Raw genomic sequence first — 25,771 nt, 5'->3', positions numbered from 1 at the left:
CACTGAAATTAATGTTTTACCTCAAGCCATCAAACAAGGCAACTGAGATAATGACAAGATTTTGAATCTCCAGTTTTAATTCACATTTGTGTGATGATTTCACACATGAGACATGGAAGGTTGACTGCAGAGTATCCAGCTTGAAGAAAGAATGGGGCCAGGCTCAGGAATCCATAAATGAATCCTATTTCAACAACTTTTTTTGATCAGCATAAGAGAAAAAAAATGGATTTGTAAACAAGAGCTAGAAGACTCACTCTCCCTTTTTGTTTCTCTCATCATCCTGGAATACAGCACCTAGTGAAAAAGTAAATAGGGAAAACAACCATTCACCAAAAACAGAGATATGTACAGATTTTGCCACTGCTGAGGATACCAGTCAACATTTAAATAACTTTTTTTTTAAAAAATCTGTGACCAAGCACCTAAAGGAGTCTGAGGACTTCTAATGTTTGTAGAGACACTCTCACTTTTAAACTTTTCATTTGTGCTTGTGTATGAGTTTGATGTTGCATTTAATTATTTTTTTCCTGAGTTAATAGGTGATAAAATTCATTTTTCTTTTACACAAGAACAACTTGTAATTGGCTCCTTAATTTTGGCTAATATGACAAATTGATTCAAGTGCGATAGCTACATGCTAACAAGAAATAAAAATATTTGTTGCACCTAACTGGAAGAGGCTGAAAAGGGGAGAGCCAATTTCCCCTTTGTTACTTGGTTGTAGTAATGATGCATATTGTTATCACCACGAACTTTTGTAAGTAATAGCTGAAATTTCTTATTCACTTTTCTGGGCTTTATGTGTGTGCGGTATGCTTTTAGTATTTTATTTTCTCCTGCTGGGGACAGTTTAGGACCAGAGGGCATAATCTCAGAGTAAGAAGTGATCCACTTAAAACAGCAATGAGAAGGATATTTTTTAAGTGTTCAAGTATATTCAAGGCTGAGCAAAACAGATTTTTAATCAGTAAAGGGAACAAGGGCTATGCGGAATAGGTAGGAAAGTGGAGTTGAGATTTATCAAATCAGCCATGATGTTGTTGAGTAACAGTGCAGATCTGACAGGCTGAATGGCTTACTTCTGCTCCTACAACTTATGGTCTACTAGTTGTCCCTCATTTGTTTTTAGCTTGGCCAAATATAACCCCACCTACACATTGTAGTTAGGAATGAACAACAGTTACTGCCTTTCCAGCATTGCACATATCTTAAAACAAATATATGGATACTAAAACATACAATGTTTGTAATTGATTCCAATGGTTGTATATTTTAATCTCACTTTGTTGCACCACATTATGGTTATGATTTGTTTCATTACCCGCATAATGAATTTTTTGTCTCAAACTGGCCATCGGGGAAAGAAACCAAGGATGAATGATGACTTTTCCTCAGAGCTAAGAAACAAATTTCCTGCTGTCAGATTTTTGATACTGATGGGGGCCTAAAAGTTGGAAGAATTAAAAATTAAGGGTGAATATTTAGTTCATTATAAGCCCAGATTTATTATCCTAGCACCCATTTTAACTACTGACTTCTGCTTGAAAGTCTCAGATTCCCTTTAAAGGTTGTTGAAAGTGCCAATGAATTTTTCTATCAACATTAAAAACAACCGTAGTCCTAGAACAGGGTCTTGCATGCAACTGCATTTGATGTGACGCTGGAGTGCATCAAAACAAGCTGTAATTATTTATATACAAATATAATTTACCTGTTCTTTTTCTCAACATTAAAATTATTTGACTGAAACTGACTTTTGGCTTTTTCAAAATGTATTTTTGAAAATCTCTAAGAGTTTATATTTCTAACCGTTTCCAATACATTAATTAGTGTGACCCTGCTTATCACTGTATTTCTGTCCCAGGCAAAAACCGAACCAATTGTACCAGCTCCTTCCCCTGTTATTCCAAGGCTTACACTGAGGGTCGGTGCTGGCCAGGACAAGATGTGAGTACTTCTTTTTTTAATTATTTTATGTGGTCATATTGTTCACATTAAGATAAAGGTCAGTGCTATTTTATGTAAAACATGTTAAATTTGCTGAACTAGCTTAATAGTTCTCCAGTGTTCTTAGTAAAATGACCTTATCCAATGCATTTCACTTCATGTTGTACTTATTCTAAAATAATTTTGTTAATGATGGGAAACAAAGTATTGAATAAATAAATTATTATTTAACTGGAAACAAATCCACCAGTGCAAGAATTGTAAGTGTTCCCTTATCATTGGAAATTTCCCACTCACTTCTGTGGATCTGTTCTACAAGTGCAATATGCTTTCATTACTTATCTTCTCAGTTTATTTTTTTAGTCTGGCTAAACATAACACTCTGAATAGTAAACCAGTGGGTGGAATTAAAAGGGAAATGATTGGGTCAGTGAACAAACTAGATGAGGGAATAGCCAGTTTCATTCAGATCTGCAAGCTGCAATGCACCAAGTATTAAAATGGTAGTTTATGGACTTGATGGAACTATAAGCCTTTGAATCTTATGTAATAATTTGTGGTATCTGTCCAATACAGTTAAAAGAAACTTTTGTTCTAGTGTCTTATTGATTTCTAAGTACTGTAGAAGGCAACCTTGTACTGTCGTCTTTGGAGCATAGACCTCGATGACTTCATAAAATTCTGTTCTGTTGATTCCATGCATGAAGGGCGAAAGGCATGGAAAAGTCAGTTCATCATTTTAGGGCGCAGGGAGGTCAGCTGTGGTCTGCAGCTTGAAATTGTGATGAAGTTTGTGATATATTATTATTTGGAAGCTTGGATCCTAAAGTGGTTTTTGGTTTTCAATTCTGTGAAGGTGATTTTTTTTTTAATGGTCAGAAACAATTTTAGCATTGACTCAAAACAGCACTTCTAAGAAATCATGTGACTTAAGCTAAATGACCAGACAAGCTACTCAATAAAGTAATTGCTGAAATGTTTGCTAAATTACCCTTTTACAACCTAGAGAAAGAAAGATCAGAAGCATATTTAGTTCAGAAGACGGGAAACACACCAGCATTGGGGAGGCAGTATTATCACTGGCCTGTTAATCTGGAGACCCAGGAAATGTTCTGGGATCTTAGGTTTGAATCCTGCCACGGCAGATGTGGAGCTTGAATTCAACAATAGTCTGGAAATAAGAAGCTAATGATGAACATCAAACCATAGTTGATTGTCAGGAAAAATCCATCTGGTTCACCGGTGTCCTCTGGGGTAGGAAATCTGCCATCCTTACCTGGTCTGGCCTACTTGTGACTCCAGACACACAGCAATGTGGTTGATTCTTAACTGCCCTCTGGGCAGTTAGGGTTGGGCAAGAAATGCTGACCCAGCCAACAATGCCCTAGTCCATGGATGAATGAAAAAAAAATGTGCTGTTCAGCAGCTTGAAAAATGCCAATGTAACTGGAAGAATTATTTTCCCTAGATTTTAGTGAGGTGAGGTAACTCAACTCAACAAGTTGGCCTTTTTATGTGTCACAGAGAGAATCACATCTGGTTAACAGAGAGCTGGCGAATGAAAATGATCTCAACCTTGTCAGTGGAATAAAAAATTAGTGTAATAGAGTGATAGTTCACTGGGGTTGAGTGTCTGTAAAGGATATTTCTTTGAAGCAGACTTGGATATTTTTGTTGTTTATAATAAGATACTTACAATTTTTTTTCTTTCATGTAATTAACTTACGTCTTTTAGTTAAATTGGCACCCTCACGTGAACATGTTCCAAATTGCAAAAAAAAGAGTCTATTAAACCAGGTTTCATTCGAGATGCTGATTTGTCCAATATTGCCATCAGCTTGGATCATAACAAAAGCATAAAATATTGGACCAAGGGAAGACTGAGAAAAATATTTAAAATATTCAGTATTTTATGGTAATTTGGTTATAATATTTGGCCCCTTCATATATTTTCATAATATGTTCCTGGACCACAGCGTAGCTCTGATTTTTATTCTCTGAAAGATTGGCTCATCTATGATGGATAGCACCACTGCCATGCTTAAAATATTCAAAGAAATCACCCCTAGGCACAGCATCTCTCGTATTTGCATGGGTAGGATTTGGGGACAGACTGTAGTTCATACATCTGCTGTTTCTGAAAGCATTTAAATGATCGGCTGCCTCCACTGTAATCAGAATTTTGAGACTCCTGGAGTGTGAAGATTAGTTAAGAGCAGTTTTATTCTCAAAGCACTTCTTTGGGATAGCCAGGGTGCCCTTTCAGGGAGGCAAGGTACCTCTTTAAATCTTGTCCTGGGACACTTTTGATGGGAATAAGTCACCCTTTGGAAGATTTAAGACACCCTTTGGGATATAGAGTCACAGTATGCTTTTGCATAAAAAAAAAAGGGTAAACTAATTTTGTTTATTCATTTAAACTGAAAGAACTGCAGATGCTGTAAATCAGAAACAAAAACTGAAGTTGCTGGAAAAGCTCAGCAGGTCTGACAGCATCCGTGAAGAGAAATCAGAGTTCGCTTTTCAAGTCTGGTAACCCTTCCTCAGGACTATTGGTAGCGAGGAAAACGTTGGCTTATACACAGAACACCAGGTGCGAAGAGGGGGTAAAAAGTAAATGATAGATGGGGATAGAGCCCAACGAGAGAGAAGAACAGTTGGACAGACAAAGGCATGGATAACAATCTGGCTAGGGCAACAAATAGCTGTTAATGGAGACTGTTAGTGGCTAACAATAGGTAATGTGTAATGGCAGACTTTGTGATAAGGCCTGATGTGTGGGATAGGGAGCTGGGACATGGGAGAGTTCAAGCCCTAAAATTGTCGAATTCGACATTGAGTCCAGAGAGCTATGGGATCCACAAGCGGAAAATTAGATGTTGTTCTTTCAGCTTGCGACTTGATGACTAACCTGGTCACAAGTAGGGCTGATGTCAAGGCTCATCTCACCTCTGGAGTTCAGCTCTTTTATTCACCAAACCGCTTTGTTTCATGGTACAGGTACAGTAACAGTGCTGATCCTGAATGTAGCTTCACTGGAACAAGGATTGACTCCCATGCTGTTGCCATTGAATTGATCTGCATACTAGCCAAGAGAGCTAACCAGGCACCCTTGAAAAATCTAACAAAATGCAATTGCACTTGAACTGGTTTCAGTAAAACTAAGCTTTGACACCCTGAAAAGCTATTACAAATAATTGACATCTGAATAATGGGGATGCTGAGAAGCAAGGTTCTAAACTCGTACTCACTGTCAATAACATTGGGAATAAAGCTAGTTCCCATAGCACATTCTTTCAGTTAGCAAAGAGTTTAAAAACAAACACCTATACCGACACTAAGAACATGTCTAGAGCTTTTTTGTATCTATGGCTGTTTCTGTATTTTGTAGAATCACTGGAAGAGTTATGCGAACGGTTTCTCATACTGATGGACATGCAATTTTAAAAAAATACCTTTCAGAACAACAGGAGAAACCCTATCACGACATACAAGAATGCTAGAGATTGAATGAAACACGATTTACATAACTGCATGAGCTTTTGAAATACTTAAAATCATTGAAATTGGAAAGAATTCCAATTGGCAAATGATACGGCCTTCAAATAAAAACTATATTTCTGATTTGAAACTGATTATAGTGATGTATTTGAACAGTCCCCAAATGATCTCTGTAGCTTGATTCACTAAATCTAAATTTATATCCAGACAGTGCTGAGTGGTATTCTGGTTTAAATTTAACTTTAAGGTATTCTTTATTCGTTCTATATTCAATAGACTTTTTTTTAATACTGGAGTTCCTTGTAGTCAGAAGATGCTTTTTATACTCGCTCCTTACCAATCAACTGATTTCCGAACGTTATTGAAACTTATGCAGGGAAGTCATAGAACAAAGGATGACCACCACCTTTCCAGGCTGATCAGGGCAACTAAACCAGTTTAATCTATTTACGGTGTTGAAAACAACATTTGTCCATATATTATCAGAGTCACTACAAGCTGAATCCACTGTATAAATACATCAGGTTTGTGTTATGTCAAAATGAAGAAAAGGACATGTAAAACAAAAATACAATAAATAAGAATTAGGAAAAGCACCTAAGTGAATATCAGTGCCTTTTGTACAAAAGTTACTAAAAGAGAGAGTACTGACCTTGGGAAAACCCTATAAAATTTTCTTATTTGTCCTCTCAGTTTTTAGATGGTCACTTAGTTTTGTCAGTGAATCCTGAGATTGCCCAAATCTGTTCACTGTGCAGTAAAACTTTCAACAGTGAGATAAGGGGCAGGAAAGCTATCTGATGTAATATAAGGTTACCAAGTTCAAGTTTTGTAATTGAGGAAAGAAACCAGTGATTGTTCCCTACAAAAAGCTTGAGCAGTAGATTGAGCTAAATTCCCATCAGTCATCAACAGGACCATTGGCCTTGTACAATGCTGTGGGAGCAGGCACTAGTGAGAGCAAACAAAAGCAAAGAGCATCAGGAAATAAGCTGGGAATGTTGGTATCTCATCCACGCAAAAAGGCATAAATGCCAGAAACTGGAAATAGGAAATGTAAATGCCAGAAATGTACAGTGTGCCTGTCATATCTAAGAAAAGGGAAAAAAAACAGGAGGCAGACTCATCATTAACGATCAATTTGCCTTTTTTTCTGCAGTCTATGGCAGTGACCCAGCTCTGGGGTTCAGATGACCAATCTAGATCACATGTGCTTTACTTATATGAATTGATGATCTGAAGCCCCCACAAAGATTATATTGATGCATTGTATTTCAGTGACAAGTATATAGTGTTTTTTTAAGTACATTCCCAGGATGTTTGTCATTGTGAAGTAGTCTCAGTTCACTATATTTGTGGGTAAAAATGCAAAAAGAAGGGTTTGCATATGGCTCGTCTCGGAACTGGGGTGGTGACCTGAGACAGTTTGGTTGACTTTATAATGACACTAATGATGTGTGAGAATGAAACACAGTGATCACTTGTATATTGTAGTACTTAAGTGATTGACCCCCAAGGCCAAAAGATGATGAGTTTCATTCCAGGGCAGCCTGTCCCCAGTGTAATTACTTACAGGAATGTAGCACGACTGCATACACGAGCCACAAGATGAGCACAAATTGATCACTTTGCTCTGTGTATAATCTTCTATTAATTGTACATCATTGAGAATAAGAATCAACTGTTTGATAAAGTTTGTAAGCTTTTTTTTAAGAGTAAGGTTCTCTCACCTTCAAACAGGTACTTAAAGAAGAAAAAAAAGCATCATGCCTTACAACCAAATAGGAGATTCATGTATGTTATCACAGTGATTGATTTGGAGATGGAAAATCTCTTTTGGTCAACATTTAATTATGCCCAGTATTAATTTTTATATACACACACTCATTTGCTTTGTGTTTTATTACAGAAGAACATCCAAGATACTGTGTAATCATGCAAAAATTAATTCCTAACTAAGAAACAAATATTTGTTTTTCAAACCAGCAGTTTGAGTAGGAACTTAAAGGAGAAGAGAAATACTGAGAGGTTCAGGAAAAGAATTCCAGAGTGAAGGACCCAGAAGGCAGAAGCTGTGACTTCCAGGGTTGGATAAAAGACCATGAGGATGCATAGGGGATCAAGCTGAAAGGCTGCTGAATTTTTGGAGGACAGAGATAAGGAAGGATTGATTTAAAGTAGATCAGTGAATTCAGGTGTAATTGATATCCAGGTCTTATGAGAAATGAGTTAGGAGCAGTAGAGAGCCATTTAGGCCCTTGAGTCCAGTATGTATTAGTGTTTGAAACGTAGGACAGGATAACATTGAGTACACAAATTTAGAGGTAATAAATGTGTGGATAAAGGCTTTAATACCAATGGTCTCAGGCAGGACAGAGGTGGACATTGTTGCAAAAGTGGAAATGGCTAGTCTATAATGGAGAAAATATGGGATCAGGAACTCGAGCCTTGAATCAGGTAGACTGTTGAGGATTGATTCAACCTGACAACAGTTTCCAAGGAAAATAGAATCATAATCTAGGCTGACACTTCACTGCAGTATCAAGGGAGTACTGCATTGTCAGACATATCATTTATCAAATAGATGTTAAACTGAGGTTATGTCCACTGTCTCAAGTAGATGTACAAAATCCCATGACACCTTTCAAAGAAGATCAAGGATATTTACCTGATGTCCTGGCAAATATTTATCCTTCGACCAACATAAGTAGAAATTTTAAAATAAAACCAAGAACTGCAGATGCTGGAAATCTGAAACAAAAGCAGTAATTGCTGATGAAGCTTGGCAGGTCTGGCATCATCTGTGAGAAGAAAGCAGAGTTGACATTTTGAGTCTGGTGACTCTTCATCAGGGGTTCTGATGAAGACCCACAGGACTTGAAACATTAACTCTGCGTTCTTCCCACAGATACTTCCAGACCTGCTGAGCTTCACCAGCAATTTTTGTTTATGTGTAAAGAGAAACTTCCTGTTTGCAAAGTAGCTAATGAATTTCTCTACATTGCAGCAGTGATGACAGTTCAGAAAATATTTCAGGAGCACTAAAATGCTTCGGGGGTCACAAAAGGTGCTTTATAGTTGCAGGTTCTCTCTTACATCTTTTAATGCAGTTAACCGCTGATAATAGTGACTTAAGCTGCAGTATTTTTCTATGGGAATGTGACCCTTAAACCTGTTTCCTAAGCATCCATTGTGGAAATTTTGCTTTAAGTTCTCTAAAATCCATTTTTCCCATGACAACTGACCCAACAATTACTGCCACGTAGCATGAAAAGAAGACTTCAATGTTTGCTTGACAGATTTACCAACGTTATGTAATGCTGTGCAGAACACTAATTATTTCATAGAGTCCTTTCCCAAGGTGATGTGGAACTTGCTCTGCCTTTCTTGTATCACAAACAGTTTTCTGTTATTGTTGAATGCTGCACTTTTTATAAAACAAAGAGGCCAAGTGTGCTCTGCAAGAGTCAGAGTTTGAAGCATTCCAGGATCAAATGGAGTGTGAAGTCTGTACTGTACAGATCAAGAGATACATTCACATGATGCAGTAGTTTTACAATGAAAAGATATTCTGTAAATTCCTTGTTTATATAACATCCACATTCCTATAGAGAATCCTTCATGATGCTTGCTGTATCATCATAAGAGAAGTCACCGTGTCCATAGGATACCATAACAATCTTAACTATTGGAAGAGGTGGCTCAAATATGCTATACTCCTTGTGCAGATTCAAATAACATCTTAAATTGTACTTACCTGTACATGTGCATGTGTTGACACAGTATTCACTATTCAAGTGCTAGGTAGAACATAGAACATAGAACATTACAGCGCAGTACAGGCCCTTCGGCCCTCGATGTTGCGCCGACCTGTGAAACCAATCTGAAGCCCATCTAACCTAAACTATTCCATTATCATCCATATGTTTATCCAATGACCATTTAAATGCCCTTAAAGTGGGCGAGTCTACTATTTTTGCAGGCAGGGCATTCCACGCCCTTACTACTCTCTGAGTAAAGAACCTACCTCTGACATCTGTCTTATATCTATCACCCCTCAATTTAAAGCTATGTCCCCTCGTGCTAGCCATCACCATCCGAGGAAAAAGGCTCCCACTGTCCACCCTATCTAATCCTCTGAAGGTGAATTCTTTAAAAAGCAATGTTTCCTTTTCACTGCAAGGCTACACCCTCTGAGATAAATGATTGCCAAATAACTTTACCAATTTTTACTAATATTTAGCATTTTCTCCAGATTTAGTTTCTATTTTCAAAATTCCACTTATGCTTTATGTTAGCAAGAGGCATTAGTAGTTATTCTAATGATTATGTATAAAATTGAAGTAGTTGTAGAAATTAGTTGGCAGCATGTTGACAGAATATATGTTAAAATTGTTTCCACACTGTTATGTTCTCATGTAAAATTGCATTCAATGTCTCGATTTCTTGTGATAGTTTGATGAGCACAACCAAATGGGCTACGAGAATATTTAAGGTGGCAAACAGTTGGGGGCCCAAAGGCCGTGCTTGCACAATTATTGCTAAACACTTTTAACAGAGGAATGGTGAAACCTCTCTGAGGTTACACATGAAATAGCATTCAACATATGCGACAGTCTGGACTGAAAAACAACCTTTGACTGAATAAGGCTTTTAGCAGCACTGTCATAATATCGATGACTCAGTTCAGTTTTTTATAACTTGTGTTTGTATGGCACCTTTGGTTATAGTAAAGAAACAATTATCAACCAAATTTGGAAGCGAGCCACATAAGACGTTAATTGAGCAAAAGCTTGGTTTTAAGGAGCATCTTAAAGGCCAATGACAGATGTAGACTTTTTTTTCAGGAGAAAACTCCAGTATTGAGGTGCTTGGTAGCAGAAGGCACAGCTATCAACAGGGGAATGATGAAAATCAGAATGCATAAGGTGTCAGATTTTGAGGAGTGTGGAGATTTCAATTGATTCTAGGATTGCAGGAGGCAATAAAGATGGGGAGGGACAAAAGAGGGATTTAAGAACAAAAGTTGGAAATGTTAGCATGGGTGGACTGCAAACCAGTATCAGGCATAATTATCCTAGTGATTATAAAGAAAATTGAAAGTGAGATATCGAAGTTATTTGGCAGCTTATTATCAGCAGAGGTGATTGATGAACAAGGCTTGATGCATGTTAGGATACAGGGAGCATAATGTGATTAAATACCCTGAAGCATGATATTTTACTAACCTTCCAGCACATGTTCAAACAAACATTTTAAGTTGTCTTATTTCTCATACATTTCCCTTTATTTAGTCACTATTCCATTTTCTACAAGCGGTGTATCTTACAAAAAAAGGTTTCTGAATTTGCATGGAGTTTCTGTAAAAATACTCTTTGTAACAGGACAACCTACCAGAAGATTTGCAATAAAGAATGCAGGTTTACCTTGCAGAGATGTTTAGTGGTAATGTCACTGCAAAAGTAAAAGTAAATGTTTAAATTCTGTGTCAGTTTAAACTAGTGTATGAATGATGTTTTGTTCAAGAAGCAATAACATTGGAAGGCAAGAAAAAACAATGGGGGAAGCAATTAGAGTGATGTGGATTGAAGACAAAATGAATGGTTCTGTAGGTTAGATAGTCAAACCCAAATGAGGCTTAATTTGCTGTCGGTGTGAATTCAGAGCTTTTCTGTAAAGAGTTTATCTATGGATGTGATCAACACAAAAATTTAATTGCATTGTTTAATCACTTTAAGAGATCTTATCCTCAATGGATCTAAAATTTAATTGGCTTGTTTAGATTTTAAGCATTTATGTGTTCTGTCCAGGTGCCCCTTAAAAAAATGAGTTTCCACTAATGATTTTTCTTTAATCATCCTCTGTTCAATAACAACTAGTGGTAGTAATCACTAACTGTGCTAATTTAACTGATTGCTTAAGATTTATTAGTTTTAAAGGAATGTAGTAGTAGCAAATTACTTTAACGCCATTGATACCATTGCACAAACTGTATTTCACTTGTACCAACTGTGACGTATGACTTCATTATGGGCTGCATTTTTAATTTGAACTCAATTAACCCTTTGCACTCCACAGGCTATTTTTATTTATTTCATCTGAATCTTACTACAGTAATCCATTAACAAGTCAGTGGCGAGATAAAATTTTAATTACTGCTGTTTTACAGCAGCTCTTTGAATTACATGGTTTAAATTCTATTAAAGGATTCAGAATCTGTGAGATCAGTGATCTGAATTCAATAACTAGAAAGGGTGATCTTCCCATCATGCTTCCATTCTTACAAATACAATTAAATATTCACTTTTTTACCTCTGCATCAAATCCTGCTTGTGAAGCAGACAGTATCTGTCTGATGCACATGAACTGAGTAAAATTTTATTCAGAAGATTTGAGGATGGTTTTGATTCTCATTTTAACTACTAATAAACATTTCTAACCTGTGCCAATTTTTAGTTTTGGTTTTACTGTAACCACAGTAGTTACTTTAGGAGAAAGAAGAGATCTACAGACATCTTTGCTGTCAGTGTTCAGCAGACCCCAGAGTTAAAGAACACTGACTTCATAGTTCTGTGTTGTGGAAGAAAGGAGAATGTAGTATTTGAAGAATGCACGGTGTCTCCAACTTGGTGTATTATGGCATTAAATAGTGCAGGAAGGGTCATTTGTTAAGAGCCAACAGGTTTCAGCCTTTGCAAGAAATATTCTATTTATGCATTTATATTATCATGATAATTGCAGAATGTTCAATTATCAAATTAAACATTGCACTTGACAATTAATAATAAGAATATTTTCAGTGCAACAAGTATCAAAATAATTTTTGACAAATGTGGATAAGGTTGGTCAGATGTAATTAATTGATTTGAAATTACATGTGTGTCAACAAATTTATAATATAAATGGGTATTTATTGATAGAGTGGACCAGTGACCTATAATTTCTTGAAGTATTATGCTTGCCAAAAAATTAGTATTGTCCAGTTTCTGTGCAGTTGCTACGTCAAGATCTTTATCAACCTTGCAAAAAGCATTCTGTTCAGTGCTTCAACCAGGTGATCAAACACCTTACACAGCAATCTATTTAATGACACCCATTGCAATGGTTATAGGCCTATGTACTATTTCCTCCACAAAACTTTAATCTACACCATCTGTTGGAAGAAACAAGAGCAGACCATCATTAACTGAGCCAAATCACCAGAGTGACATGACTTAAGCAATGTTGTACAGACCTAGTGCCAGAAATATACATTAGTAGCTTGATGCAAATTTCTGAAATTTGTTGACAACCATAGAGAAACTTTGCAGACCTTTCCTTTTAAAAGTTGAAATGGTTATGACAGATTGCCAATAGAAGGAACAAATCTGTTGGTCTTTTCTCATTCTATACTTCATGTTTTTCTCTTGTTCATTTATTATCTTATATACAGCTAATACTGCAGTTTGTTCCTGAGACCAAAACAATGTCAGACTGTACGCCTTTGCAGAGTTATATTCTTCCATGTTATGTTCAGGATTATGGTTTGGCTTCCGTGTAGTTCAGGGAAACAATAAACATGATCTTTGCAGCATGTCACATTCAAATTAAGTCCCGCAAACAGGTTGAGGAGGTCAGTATGGTATTCATTCACCTTACCAAGGCTTTTGACAGTATAAATAGGGAAGGCCTGTGGGAGATTCCATAAAAATATAGCTGTCCTGAAAAGATGATGAATGTCATTTGCTTGTTTTGGGATCACACGATGACCAGTAATATGGAAAGTGGTGTGTCATCAGATGCCTTTTCCGTTCCCAGTGGCACCAGTCAAGGCTGTGTGTTGGCTTCGACTCTATCTTGCCATATGCTTCTCAGCCACATTCCATTATGCGCTCAAAGACCTTGACATAGGAGTACATGTTCAGTTCAGTACAGAAGGCACCTCTTCCAACTTGCAAAAGCTTGCACAAAGATTAATGAACAGCTGCGGAGCAGTTTCTGGTTCACAGATGACTGTACTCTCATAAGACATACACCATAGGACATGCAACCATTTGTTGATCACTTTGACCTGATGATAAGCCTGTAGCAACCTGTTCCTTGTACTTATACGATCCAGAGTCACTATCAGCATCACATCCCTACTTCAATCCAGAGGTTTTGCTGTCTTGTGAGCATCTTCTCCAGTAATGCTGTATTGGATGACAAAATCAATCAATGCCTGGCAAAGTCAAGTTTAGCATTCGGCAGATTTACTCTCAGACTTTTGGAAGAACATGGAGTTAATCTCCAAACAAAGATCAAAGTCTACCAGGTAATGGTTCTTGTAACACTTCTCGATGGATGCAAGACTTGGGCAATCTAACGGTTTCATATAAAACAACTAAAAGCGTTCGATCTGTACCATCTGAGAACTATTTGCAGCATCAGGCAACAGGACTCAATTACTGACATCAAGGTTCTTGTAAAATAATATATTACCTGGCATTGAGAATATTGGACAGAATATTTAAAAAAGTAAAGAATGACCAAAAATTGATAAGGATGGTAAAATTATAATGAGAGAAAGCTCGCCAGAAATATAAAAACAGATGGTAAAAGTTCTTCAAAATATTTAAAGAAGAATATCGTTAACAAAGTGAACAGCCCTATAGAAAGTCAGACTGGAGGATTATTTATGGAAAATAAGGAAATGACAGATGCATTGAACATGTAGTTTGCGTCACTCTTCACCATAAAGCATTCAAGTAACATCCTAGAAGCAGCTATGAATCTGGAAACAGAAGAGAGGGACGAACTCAGGAAAATCACAGTCACCAGAGAAGTGGTACTAGGCAAGCTAGTTTTAAATGAAGTGTCTAGTGACAGAGTTGACCCACCAGTTTAATTTTCCAAAACTCTCTTGATTCAGGGGGTCACCCCTTTAATTGATAAGATAACAAATGCAACTCATTTATGCAAAAAGGGAGGGAGGCAATGCAGAAAATTACAAGCCAGTTTGCTTAATATCTTAATAGCATGGATAGAAAATTGGCTGGCTGATAAGAAACAAAGTACAGGTATAAATGGATCTTTATAAGGCTGACAAGACGTACCAAGTCATGTGTCACAGGAAATGGTGCTGAGACATCAGCTGTTTATGTTTTACATAAATGATTTGCCATATTATATTTCATATGCAGTATTTGCGATCAGTTATACAAATTGAGACTTGGTTTAAAATCACGAGACAACATGAATCTAGACTGTAAAACTAGTCTTTTTTTTTGCTGAATGTATCTGTGAAAGTGATGACAGAAGCCAATTAACATTGAAGCAAAAGATGTCTATAGGCTAATAAAAACAAAATACTGCATATGCTGGAAATCTGAAATAAACACAGGAAATTCTGAAGGAGCTTTATTTCGCTTTCCACAGATGCTGCTAGACTTGCTGAGTTTCTCCAGCATTATCAGCTTTCATGTCAACATCCTCGTGTTTTGAGGGATTGGCAGTATTGGATTCTTGTCTGCAAAAATTGTACATTACTACATCTGACTTTGCAAATTTTCAATCTTGCCTGCTTTAAGTTAATTTGGCCCATTGAATAAACATATTCCGAACTAAAAATTCAAAATGACGATGTCTGTGACAACCATGGCACATTTGCTGTTTTCCTGATCTGTTGTCAACAGACTTGATGGCATTTATCTACGGCACTGCTGTACTGCTCAGTTCAACGGGATTGCAATTATTTGCTTCCATACTTCCCTAATCAATCACAGCAAGAGCACTTTTAAAATTGCCTCCTTTTTCACCCGCTTACCTGTAGAAACTCCAAGGATTTACCTTTGGGCCCCTCCTTATCTGCATTCCATGCCTTGGTAATCATTTACCAATATAAGATCAAACAGTAACGTAGTTCTGTATAAATCAATGTTGTGCAAACTGGCTAGGGAGCCTTTAAAGAATCTGAGATCCACGTATGTTATTGTGGCCTTTATTATAAACATGACTCAGAATTTGCATTTATTTTGTACCTTCTACCTGCTAAAGACTTTTTCATGCGGAGTTTCTCCCTTTTCCACCCATCCTGAATATTCCTCCATGCACTATGGTATCATGGGTATAGATCATGTCAAATCATTCACCAGAATGGTGCTCATGCATGTATTAGCCTTAACAGTAGAAGTGTCAGTCATGCCAGTGTGGAAGAAACAGAACCAAATCCAATTGTGCAGTCATCTAATGTGAATAAATTTATCCTACCGTTCACGCTTTAATTATTTTTCCCTGAACTTGAACATTGAGGCCATTCATTCTTTGGCTGATGTGGGCCACGTGCTTACATTGTCCTTAAATCCTGTGTAAACTGTACACCTAACCTATTTGGATTTTCTATATCTGGATAACAACTTTTTAAAGATATAAACTTTCTGCAGTTAGGGTTTGACATGTATTTCTTTTTTCGCAAATCTTACTCCAATAATTTTCCTCATGTTATGATCTCGGCCGTGTATATGTTTTAAATTGAGACAAACATTATTGGGTTGGATTAGATTGGAAACATTCATTTAGACCTGATTTGATCTCCCAAATAATGATTTTACTATCAGTGAGATTGTGGTTAAATTAAAGAAATGTCTTCTTCCACGTTCATTTCTCCTCTTGATACAATTGAAAAATCTGTGCTCTAACCTAGCTATGTTTTGTTTTGAGGTGACTGACTGTTCTGTCTATCTTGAGAAACCTAGTTAATGAACAGTTGTCTGAAAACTATTGAATTAATTGTGTGGCTTTAAGTGGGCAAAGCACTTAACAGTGTTAGGTAATTTATATGGCAGGCCATATAATGTTTGTACACAATAGCTAAATAAAAGGGTTATTAAACTACAGCTACGCTTTATCCACATGATGAATGCGGATAACCTTCCATCAATATGTGTGGTCAGGGGTGGAAAGGATTGACTCATTGGTAACTTGTCAAGCAGCAGGCTTGCATTTCAGCCTCTGCAGCTTGTGACCCAGTCCATATACTTGTCTTTTTGTTGTCGAGCATTAAGTAAAGAGACACTGGTGAAAGCCCCTCCTGCAGCACGTTTTCATGAATGCAGTCAGTGTTTTTAGCAGTTAGCTCACCGTGACCAACAGTGCAAATGGTGAAACGTAAGCAGCATGGGGCCATTATTAAGCACAGCTGTGGGCGGTGTTTGTTTCCTCATTGAAGACTATCTATTCAATTGGCCTGCTGTAGGAACTGTTATTCATGAACTAAATGCAAGCAAAGGTGATACGTTTGAAAGAAAACGTGGGAGGATAATTGTACTGTGCAGAACAAACTCTTTTCAGAAAATAGAAATTCTCGTATAACAGGTAACTGGCAACTCTTTAGCTAAGTTTTCAACATTGAGCAGAGTGAAGTTAACCATGGAAATCAGTTTAAGCTGGGAAGAAAAGAAGCTTAGTTGCAAAAAAAAAATTGAATGGAATTATTCAGCTCTAATTTTATATCAGGCCAAACACTGTCAATCTTGACAACTGAAATGGCTCCTAGACCAATCAGATTAGCTGTTTGGTTAATACAAATCGAAGATTTTTTCAGTGCAAAATGCAGTACTGTGTAATAATCTGATATCTGCTTACACTCTGAAAGTATAGGACAGGATGACAGACAGTTGTAAAGATGATATTCAGTAGTCATTGTGACCATATGCGCTTCACTTCAGCAATGGAAAAGTCTCTACATAGGATGAGTGGTTTATTTATAGCATGTCATCTTGAACAGAGTTAGATCTAACAGTACTGTTACTTGCTTATTTAAAAACTCTTTCACTTACCACGTGAACAAAAGGAATGTCGACTCCAGAGATATTTGTAAATCATAAGAACTCTTTATAATATCTGAGTAACTGCTGATTTTCGTAGAACTAATTGCCGTATTCAGGTGAAGAAAGTTTCATGGAGCTGGAACATCTTCAGCTAGGCTTCCCCTGCCTCAATTACTTAATGGTAGGGTGGTGCTCACAAAGCAGTGGAAAGGTTGTTATTGAACTATCAAATATCTAGAAATTAGGACTCCAACCAGTCATTTGATATTTTCTCTAAACCTATGGTATCCTGTCACAGATGTTTTAAATATGACAATTGCCAGAGTGTAGATCCTATAAGTGTATTAAGAATAACTGAGTCAAAATTGCTGGGGAAACTCGGCAGGTCTGGCAGCATCTGTGGGAGAAACGTAGTTAATGTTTTGAGTGTCTTCTTTGGAACCGAAGAGAGGCGGAAACATGATGGGATTTATGCTGTTGATGGGGAGATGGAGGATCAAGTGGAACAAAAGGGAAGGATAGAGGGTGAGGGATCTGGTGTATTTTAGCATGTTAAGAAGTTTTTTTCCACAACATGGAAAATTTCAAATTCTGAGACTGGTAGTGCAATCTTCAAGGAGGTGGCTTCTTAATTGGCCACCCCAGCACTCACCATTCTATTACAGACAATGGGCGAGCTCCTGACATGGCTGGAATGATCAGCATTGGCACCTTTTTAGCTTGGCTGGAGATACTCAATGCTGAGGTAGCAGCTGACTGCAAAGATGCCTCAATGTAGAATTTTCTTTGCAGGCAGAGATTAAAATCAAACATTGTGACCTGGTAAGTCCCGCAGAATAGAGAAGGAACATCTCAGGAGGAGATGTTTAGGCCACATATGTGTGGCCCTTCCGTCTTGTAGCCCCATCAATAGAGTCTTGAGGCCCATGTTCCAATGGCCATTGAGCTGGCAGCCTCTACCTGTGATGGAAGGCTGCTCCGTGGACTGTGTAGCTCATTGTGCTCCCACATCACCCTGAGAAAGATTCGCCACCCGCCCCCCAAAAAAAAAACTTTCCATTTCCAAATCCACCATCGCGAGCCTGAGAAAATTCTGATCCAACAGTCAAACATGCCGCGGAGTTTTGGTCAAATTGTTTCGGAAAGTGTAGGTCTGGACACCATCAAAAGAGCGTTCCAGTTGTTGAGTCTGGTGTTAACAAATGCGTGAATAAGAATTTCCATGGTTTCAGGCTAATGAAGGTAAGATAATGCATTTTAGAAGTAATTTTTTTTCTTTTTACCCACTCTACAATATCGCAAACATCAATATGACAGGACCAGAAACACCTCAGTTGGAATTTTAGCTGTTAAAATAATTTATCCCTTATGTAAACAAACATTTCCACCCTATAAGCAATTGGAGGTTTCCAATAAATGCTTACCTGATAGGTACCCCATTGTGAGAAAATTATAGTTAGGAAAATCAGTCATGCAGCACAATTCTTACAATGGTGTATGTTAACAGTGGCTGAAATACCTAGCAATTTTGTTTAACTACACGTGTTTTCTTGGCCAGTTCCTTGACAACTTTAGTCGTCCCAATCATCATCCAAGTCATCAGCAAAGTGATAGAAGGAGTCGTCAACAACAGAGAGAGCAAAAGATATTTGTTCAGCAATAAGCTGCTCACTGAAGCTCAGTGTGTGTTCTTCCAGGTCCATTCATAATGAGCTTATGACCTCATTATAGTCTTGAACGGGAGAGTTGAACTCTAATGGTGAAACGAGTATGAGTATCCTTAATATTACGGCAGCAGCTGACAAAGTATGGCTTCAAGAAGTCCAAGCAAAACTGGAGTCTGTAAGAATTAGAGGGGAATCTCTTCGCTCATTGGAGTTATACTTAACACAAAGGAAGATGGTTGTGGTTGATGTTAGTCAGTTGTGTCAGTCCCAGGACATCAGTACAGGAGTTCCCCAGAGTAGTTGTAAATGGGTGCTTCATGGATTATGCATTATAGTTCATGTCTCTGCACTATTGCAGGATGATCCAAGATTTGACAACTGAACATCCAAGGATATTCAATCTTTACAAAGGACAGTCGAAAATGAGAGGGAAATTAGGTAGCGTTAGTGAAAAATGAAATCAGTGCAATGGTGAGGGATTATATTGGGGCAAAAAATCTTGATGTAGAATCGATCTGGGTGGAGCTAAGAAGCAACAAGATAGGGAAAACATTAGTAGACCTCTAAACAGTCATGGCGAGGTAGGAGATGGCATTAATCAGAATTATATCTAAGTTTTACAGTCCTGCCACATGCACTCATCAATGGTAATGGATAATAAAAAATCTTACTGGAGGAAGGCGCTCCACAAACATCCCCATCCTCAAAAATGGAGGAGCTCAAGCCATCAATCCCATAGGTAAAGCTGAAATAGTTGCAACAGTCTGCAACCAGAAATGCCGAGTGAGTGATCCATCTCATCTTCCTCCAGAAGTTCCCAACATCTCATCAAGAAAGGGCTGGATGCATTTGATACTACAGGCCTTGACAAAATTCCGGCAGTAATACTGAAGACTTGTGCACCAGAATTTGTCATACCCTTAGCCAAGCCGTTCCAGTACAACTACAATTCTGACATCTACCTGTGAATGTAGAAAATTGCCTAGGTATGTCCTGTACACAAAGAACAGTTCAGATCCAACCTGGCTAATTACAAACCTGTCAGGCAGCATTCACTTTGCGCTCGCCTCCTCACTGATGCTCAGTTTGGATTCTGCCAGGGCCACTTAGCTCCTGACCTCATTAAAGCCTTAGTTCAAACATGGACAAAACAGCTGAATTCCAGAGGTGATGTGAGAGTATCACATCAAGGCTGCGTTTGACCAAGTGTGACATCAAGGAGCCTTAGTGAAACTGGTAGTTGATGGTAATCAGAAGGAAAACTTTCAGCTGGTTGGAGGCCTGTCATCTCAACCCCAGGACATCTCTGCAGGAATTCCCTAGGATTATCTTAGACCCCACCATATTCAGCGGCTTCTTCAATGACCATCCCTTCATGAAAAGTTTAGAAGTGGGGATGCTCATTGATCACACAATGTTCAGCACGGTTTGTGTCTCCTCAGATACTGGAGCAGTCCATGTCCTTATGCAGTAAGGCCTGGACAATATCCTGATTTGGGCTGACAAATGGCAAGTAATATTTGTGCCACATTAGTGCCAGGAAATTACTATCTTCAAGAGAGAATCAAAGCACCACCCCTTAACATTGAATGGAATTAGCATCACTGGATCCCACACTATCAAGATCTTGGAAGTTTCTATTGACCAGAAACTGAACTGAACTGAACTGAACTGGACTAGCCCTGTAAATACTGTGGTTGCAACAACAAATCAATAGATAGGAATCCTGCATTGAATAACGAACCTGCTGACTTCCCAGAGCCTATCACCGTGTGAAAGGCACAAGTCAGGAGTGTGATGGATTGCTCTTCACTTGACTGGATGAATGCAACTCCAACAGTATCCAAGAAGGTTGACAGTATCAAGAACAAAGCAACCTGCTTAATTGGCACTGCACCAATAAACAGCCACAATGTCCACCATTGACACTCAGTAACAGCAGTGATGTACCACCATAGAGCACCATCACCTGCAAGGTTCCCTCCAAGCCAGTCACCTTCCTGATGGAAATATAGTGCACTGTTCCTTCAGTGTCTCTGGGTCAATGGCTAGTTTTTAAAGACAAATGTCGGCATCCTAACAGTTATATATTGCTGTTAGTTGACTGAACACAACAGGAAGTGTACCCAACCGTGGCTAATAATTAAGGACAGATCTAAAGAGCAGTCATATAATGTTCCAGAAAAATATATAACAAGCCTGAAGATTGGGAACAGATTAAAATTTAGCAAAAGAGGACCAAGAGATTAATTAATAAATTATAAAAGTAGATTTGCAAGAAACATTAAAGCAGACTGAAAGATCTTTTACCTGTATGTAAAACCCAAAAGATTAGTGAAGATAAATGTAGGCACTTTCAAGTCTGGGATGGGAGAATTAATCATGGAGAGCAAGGAAATGGTAAATCAATTAAACAACTTCCTGTTCTGAGGAAGGGTCACCGGACCCAAAACTTTAACTCTGATTTCTCTTCACAGATGCTGCCAGACCTGCTGAGCTTTTTGAGCAACTTCTATTTTTATTTCTAATTAAACAATTATGTTTGTTCTGTCTTGACATAAGAAGACAAGTAATTTTCCAGAAATGCTAGACAAGTAACGTCCTACCAGGAAGGAGAAATGAAGACGACAAGAATTAGTTTTTAAAAAGTGCTGGAGAAATGAATGGAATTGAGAACAGATAAATATCCAGGCCTGATAAACTACAGTCTAGGTATTAAAGGAGATGTCCATGGCAGATACGTTGGTTATCATCTGTCAAAATTCTTGAATCGTGCCAGCAAATTTGAGTGTGGCAAATGTAATTCCACTATTTAAAAAGGGGGCTGGGGGTGGAGAAAGTAGGGAGATGTAGACCATTTAGCCTAACATCATCAGTAGGGAAATATTGTAATTTATTATAAAGAATGTGACAATAGGGCAATTAGAAAATGTCCACAGAATTATACAAAGTAAACATGCCTTTATGAAAGGGGAAATCATATTTGACAAACCAACTGAAGTTTTTGAGGATGTAACTAAGAATAAATGAGAGAGAGCTCATAGATGTGGTGTATTTTGATTTTCTGAAAGCTTTTGTTAAAATCTGATATGAGTTTAGTTTGCAAAATCAAAACAGATGGGACTGGTAGTAATATACTGGCATGGATTGAAAATTGGTTAGCTGACAGGAAACAGGGTAGGATAAATGGCTCCTTTTTGAAGGGTAGGGCAGGGACGACTGATGATTGAGGTACCACAGGGTCAGTGCTTGGGCTGCAGCTATTCACAATATGCAGCAATGATTTAGATGAGGGAATCATAGGTAATATTTCCAAGTTTTCTGACTACATAAAACTAAGTGCAATTGAGGGTAATGAGGAGGCTGTGATTTAGGGGTGATTTAGACCAGTTGAATCAGTGTGCAAATATGTGGCAGATGCAGTATAATGTGGATAAATGTGAAGTTTAGGATAAGCAGAATAGCACGGTATTACATAAATGATAGATTGGGAAATATTGATGCACAAAAGGACCTGATTGCCCTTCTACACCAGTACTGAAAGCAAACGCAGGTGCAGCAAGCAGTTAGGAAGGCAAATGCCATATTAGCCGTCATTGCAAGAAGGTTTGATCCCAAGAGCAAGCAAGTCTTACTGCAGCTGTACTGGACCTTGGAGAGACCACACCTGGAGTATTGTGTGCAATTTTGGTCTCCTAAGATTTACTTTCCATAAAAGGAGTTCAGCAAAGATTCAGTTTCAGTGGAGGTGTCTGAACACTTAAAGGGGTGGCCAGAATTTACAAATGCGTGAACTATGGGCCACCTCTGCAAAACTAGGAAATTCCTTCTGGCCTTTTCATTAAGTCTAGAGGGTGTCTGTCATGATGAGAATCTGGGCCATGGTAGAAACCAGGAACCAAATTTATTGGTCTAGGTAGACAAGGAATCCACTTCCAATCTATCAAGAAATCGATTAGGTTGGATACATCCTATGAATTCCTATGCTGTAGTGAGCTGCATTTAGTTTGAGGAATGAATAGGTTTGATGATCTCAGTGAACTTTTCACACCGTCTTGCTATTTTCCGTAGTAACTGTATGCCACGTTGCGAACAATGGGTTTTATTGTTTTGAAAAAGGAGGCAAGCTGTAACACTGCTGCTGATCTGTCCATGAACAACATTCTGCAATCTCTCTGCTAACTGACCCTCAAGTATTATTCTTCATATGATTGCCATTCTTCAGTTCACTGCTCAGCAACATTAATATCCTCTCCTTTCCTTAACAATAATGTTCTGCCCTTTCAAAAATAGCTGCACTAGACAATTCTTTTAAAAACCTGTGCTGTTCTCTAATTTTCAACGATTAAACCATCTTTAACCTCCTTCTTCTCTACCCTCCTATTCCTCAGTCAGTACCATCGCTATCTCACTCTGAGCCTTTTTACCATTCCTTCCTTTTAGTCTAATTAACATCTCACCTGCAGCAGCAAAACTGCCCCTTTCAACTTAAGCAGTGACACTCTACATGAAAATAACATGCATGCCACTCCTCTATGACCTCTCCTCAGCCTTCAATGGGAATGACCTTTTGAGTCACCTTCCTATCCCACCTGTGTGGGAGTCCAAAGTCTTGTTTCCATCTTTAACCTACAGAATTAATACTATTGCTGTTGCTGACTTGCCATTGAAACCTCAGAAATTTACATCCTGTCTCCCAGAAATACATGCTTCGTCCTTTCAACAAATACATTTACTTAACTGTTCTACGTTCTAAACCACAAATATGCCAGACAATACATTAGCAAGGGTAATTACAAATTGTGCTTTATTATTCAGCTTAAAGCAAATTCCCCAATAGAAATGATTAACAGCAATCTTTTAAAATTCTGACCAGCAGCAGCTTCCTTTCTGCTTTCAGCAATTTCCATCTGGTCCCAATTTTCCCCACTTCTCTTGCGACTGTACTGACTCAAGACAATAATCCCACAGCCTATGGCTGCCCTCTGGTACCTTTCCCAGATGCCATGTATCATGTCTGAACTCAAATAATTAGTAAATATGTACAGGTTATTTGGTCACAGAGTGTACCACAGCTGGCAGAATACAAATATTAGTTTATGATGTGAACACCATTGAAGCAGAAGTCAAACCAATCTTGTCCTTTCCTGGCCTCAATAAATGTGATACTTTTCCTAGAATCACTCAAAGACTGACGATCCAGAGTAAGAACTGTAGATGTTTCACCCCTCTGCTTGGTTGAGAGGCATTGACGCTTCTTCTAATCCCCAAATGGATCCTTTTATAAAATGTGAATAGGTCAGGAATCCTTTTGCAATCAATCAATTTCATTGTCTAATTTAAAAAGCTTTCCCAGTTTGTAACCGATAAATTGTTATGGATCTCATTTGGGTTCTACTATTATCTTTTACTCCATGGCATTCTATTGAACAGATCATGCCTAAGTGCAGTTTTAATTTGGCTTCACGTTGCGTTTTAATAAGAGGCTTTTGTCAGGATCCATAGCTTTGTACTGGAATTCAGTTGTTCTAATTTTGTGTTTTGAAGTTCCTTGTAAACTGCCATGTCATGTTGCAAGTGTTTTGTGCAAGGTCTTTTTGTGATAACATGTAATCACATTAGAATGTGGATATTGGTATCAATCATGTGTGATAAAAAGATTTGGTTGCACTGGAGTTAATGAACCCACACAGTTTCAGCCAGCACTGTATTTAATGGTTGTTTCTCTCGGTTACTGCACCCCTTTCGATAATGCATCTTTGATAGAAGTAAGATTTCAGTGTAAGCTCAGAATTATGTTGCTAGTTTATATTTAATTGATTGTAGCACTAATTTGGATAGAAGCTGAGCAACAATTCCCAGACTGTAGTTTTGAGTTCACTAGACATCTGCATCTATCCTGTATGCCTTTTTCCAGCTATTACTTTAGGAAGGAAGTGCTGCATTAGATAATGTTTTAAAAATCCCTTTTAATTGCCAGCCTAATAACCTCCTGCCTTTGTGTATGTCCCATTTCTCACTGATTAGCTATTTGAAGTCACTTTAGCAGCAATGCAAGCATTATTTTCATAAACTTTACTTTCCCACATACAAGTGTGACTCAGAACATTTCACTTCTGTCTGGAAAATGGTTATTTGAGGGAATGAACCCCCCACTTCCCGCATGATATTTTGAATCCATGATTAATTCAAGTCAATGGTTATTAATTGTTTAACAGTGCAAGAATCTTTACAATCAATAAATGTGAAACTGGAAAAGCTCAGCAGGTCAGACAGCATCGAGGAGCAGCGAAGTTGTGTCAGGACCGAAACGTTGACTTCCCGGCTGCTCGGATGCTGTCTGACGTGCTGTGCTTTTCCAGCTCCACATTTATTGACTCTAACTTCCAGCATCTGCAGTCCTTTCTGTCTCCAAGAATCTTTACATCCTTGACAAGTAGAACTGGCAGCCAAAAATTGTCGCGTTGGATTAGTTTTAATCTTTTGTCCGTTTAATCAGTTTCACAGTTTTTTTATTCTTGTGAATTTTGCTCTCATTCAAGATATGTGAATGTTGTGGAATGGATCATCCTTGAGCATTCAGGGTTTGAATCAATACAAGTTACAAATTATACCTCCGTCCACATTGCCCTACAATATTACTATGTACAACTGTCATAGAGTTCCTCCTACTGTAATTTCATTTGCCAGCTAATGACTTGAGAAATAATATTCTATGTTCCACATGAACCAACCTGTAACTCTCTCGAATGAAATGTCAGATTAGTGCTGAATAAAAAGTTGCTTTGAATTGATTGAGCTGTCACAACCTATGTTACATAGGTTGCTTACGCCCAAAAAGCAGGAGATTCCTATTCCAGAGATAAC

General features: G+C 38.0%; 1 protein-coding gene across 1 annotated transcript in view; it reads left to right on the top strand.

The window, feature by feature from the left end:
• The window catches only part of taf3 (TAF3 RNA polymerase II, TATA box binding protein (TBP)-associated facto), a 107,666-nt gene that overhangs the window by 65,756 nt on the left and 16,139 nt on the right, over window positions 1-25,771 (top strand). The window contains exon 4 of the mRNA XM_048609998.1: window positions 1,868-1,950. Coding sequence (XP_048465955.1) covers window positions 1,868-1,950 — 83 coding nt within the window. The remainder of the gene's footprint in view (window positions 1-1,867; window positions 1,951-25,771) is intronic.

Source organism: Rhincodon typus, chromosome 22 (assembly GCF_021869965.1).
Source record: "Rhincodon typus isolate 14 chromosome 22, sRhiTyp1.1, whole genome shotgun sequence".
Taxonomy (NCBI): Eukaryota; Metazoa; Chordata; class Chondrichthyes; order Orectolobiformes; family Rhincodontidae; genus Rhincodon; species Rhincodon typus.
Note: the sequence above shows the minus strand (reverse complement) of the source record. Positions and strands in the feature narration are given on the sequence as shown.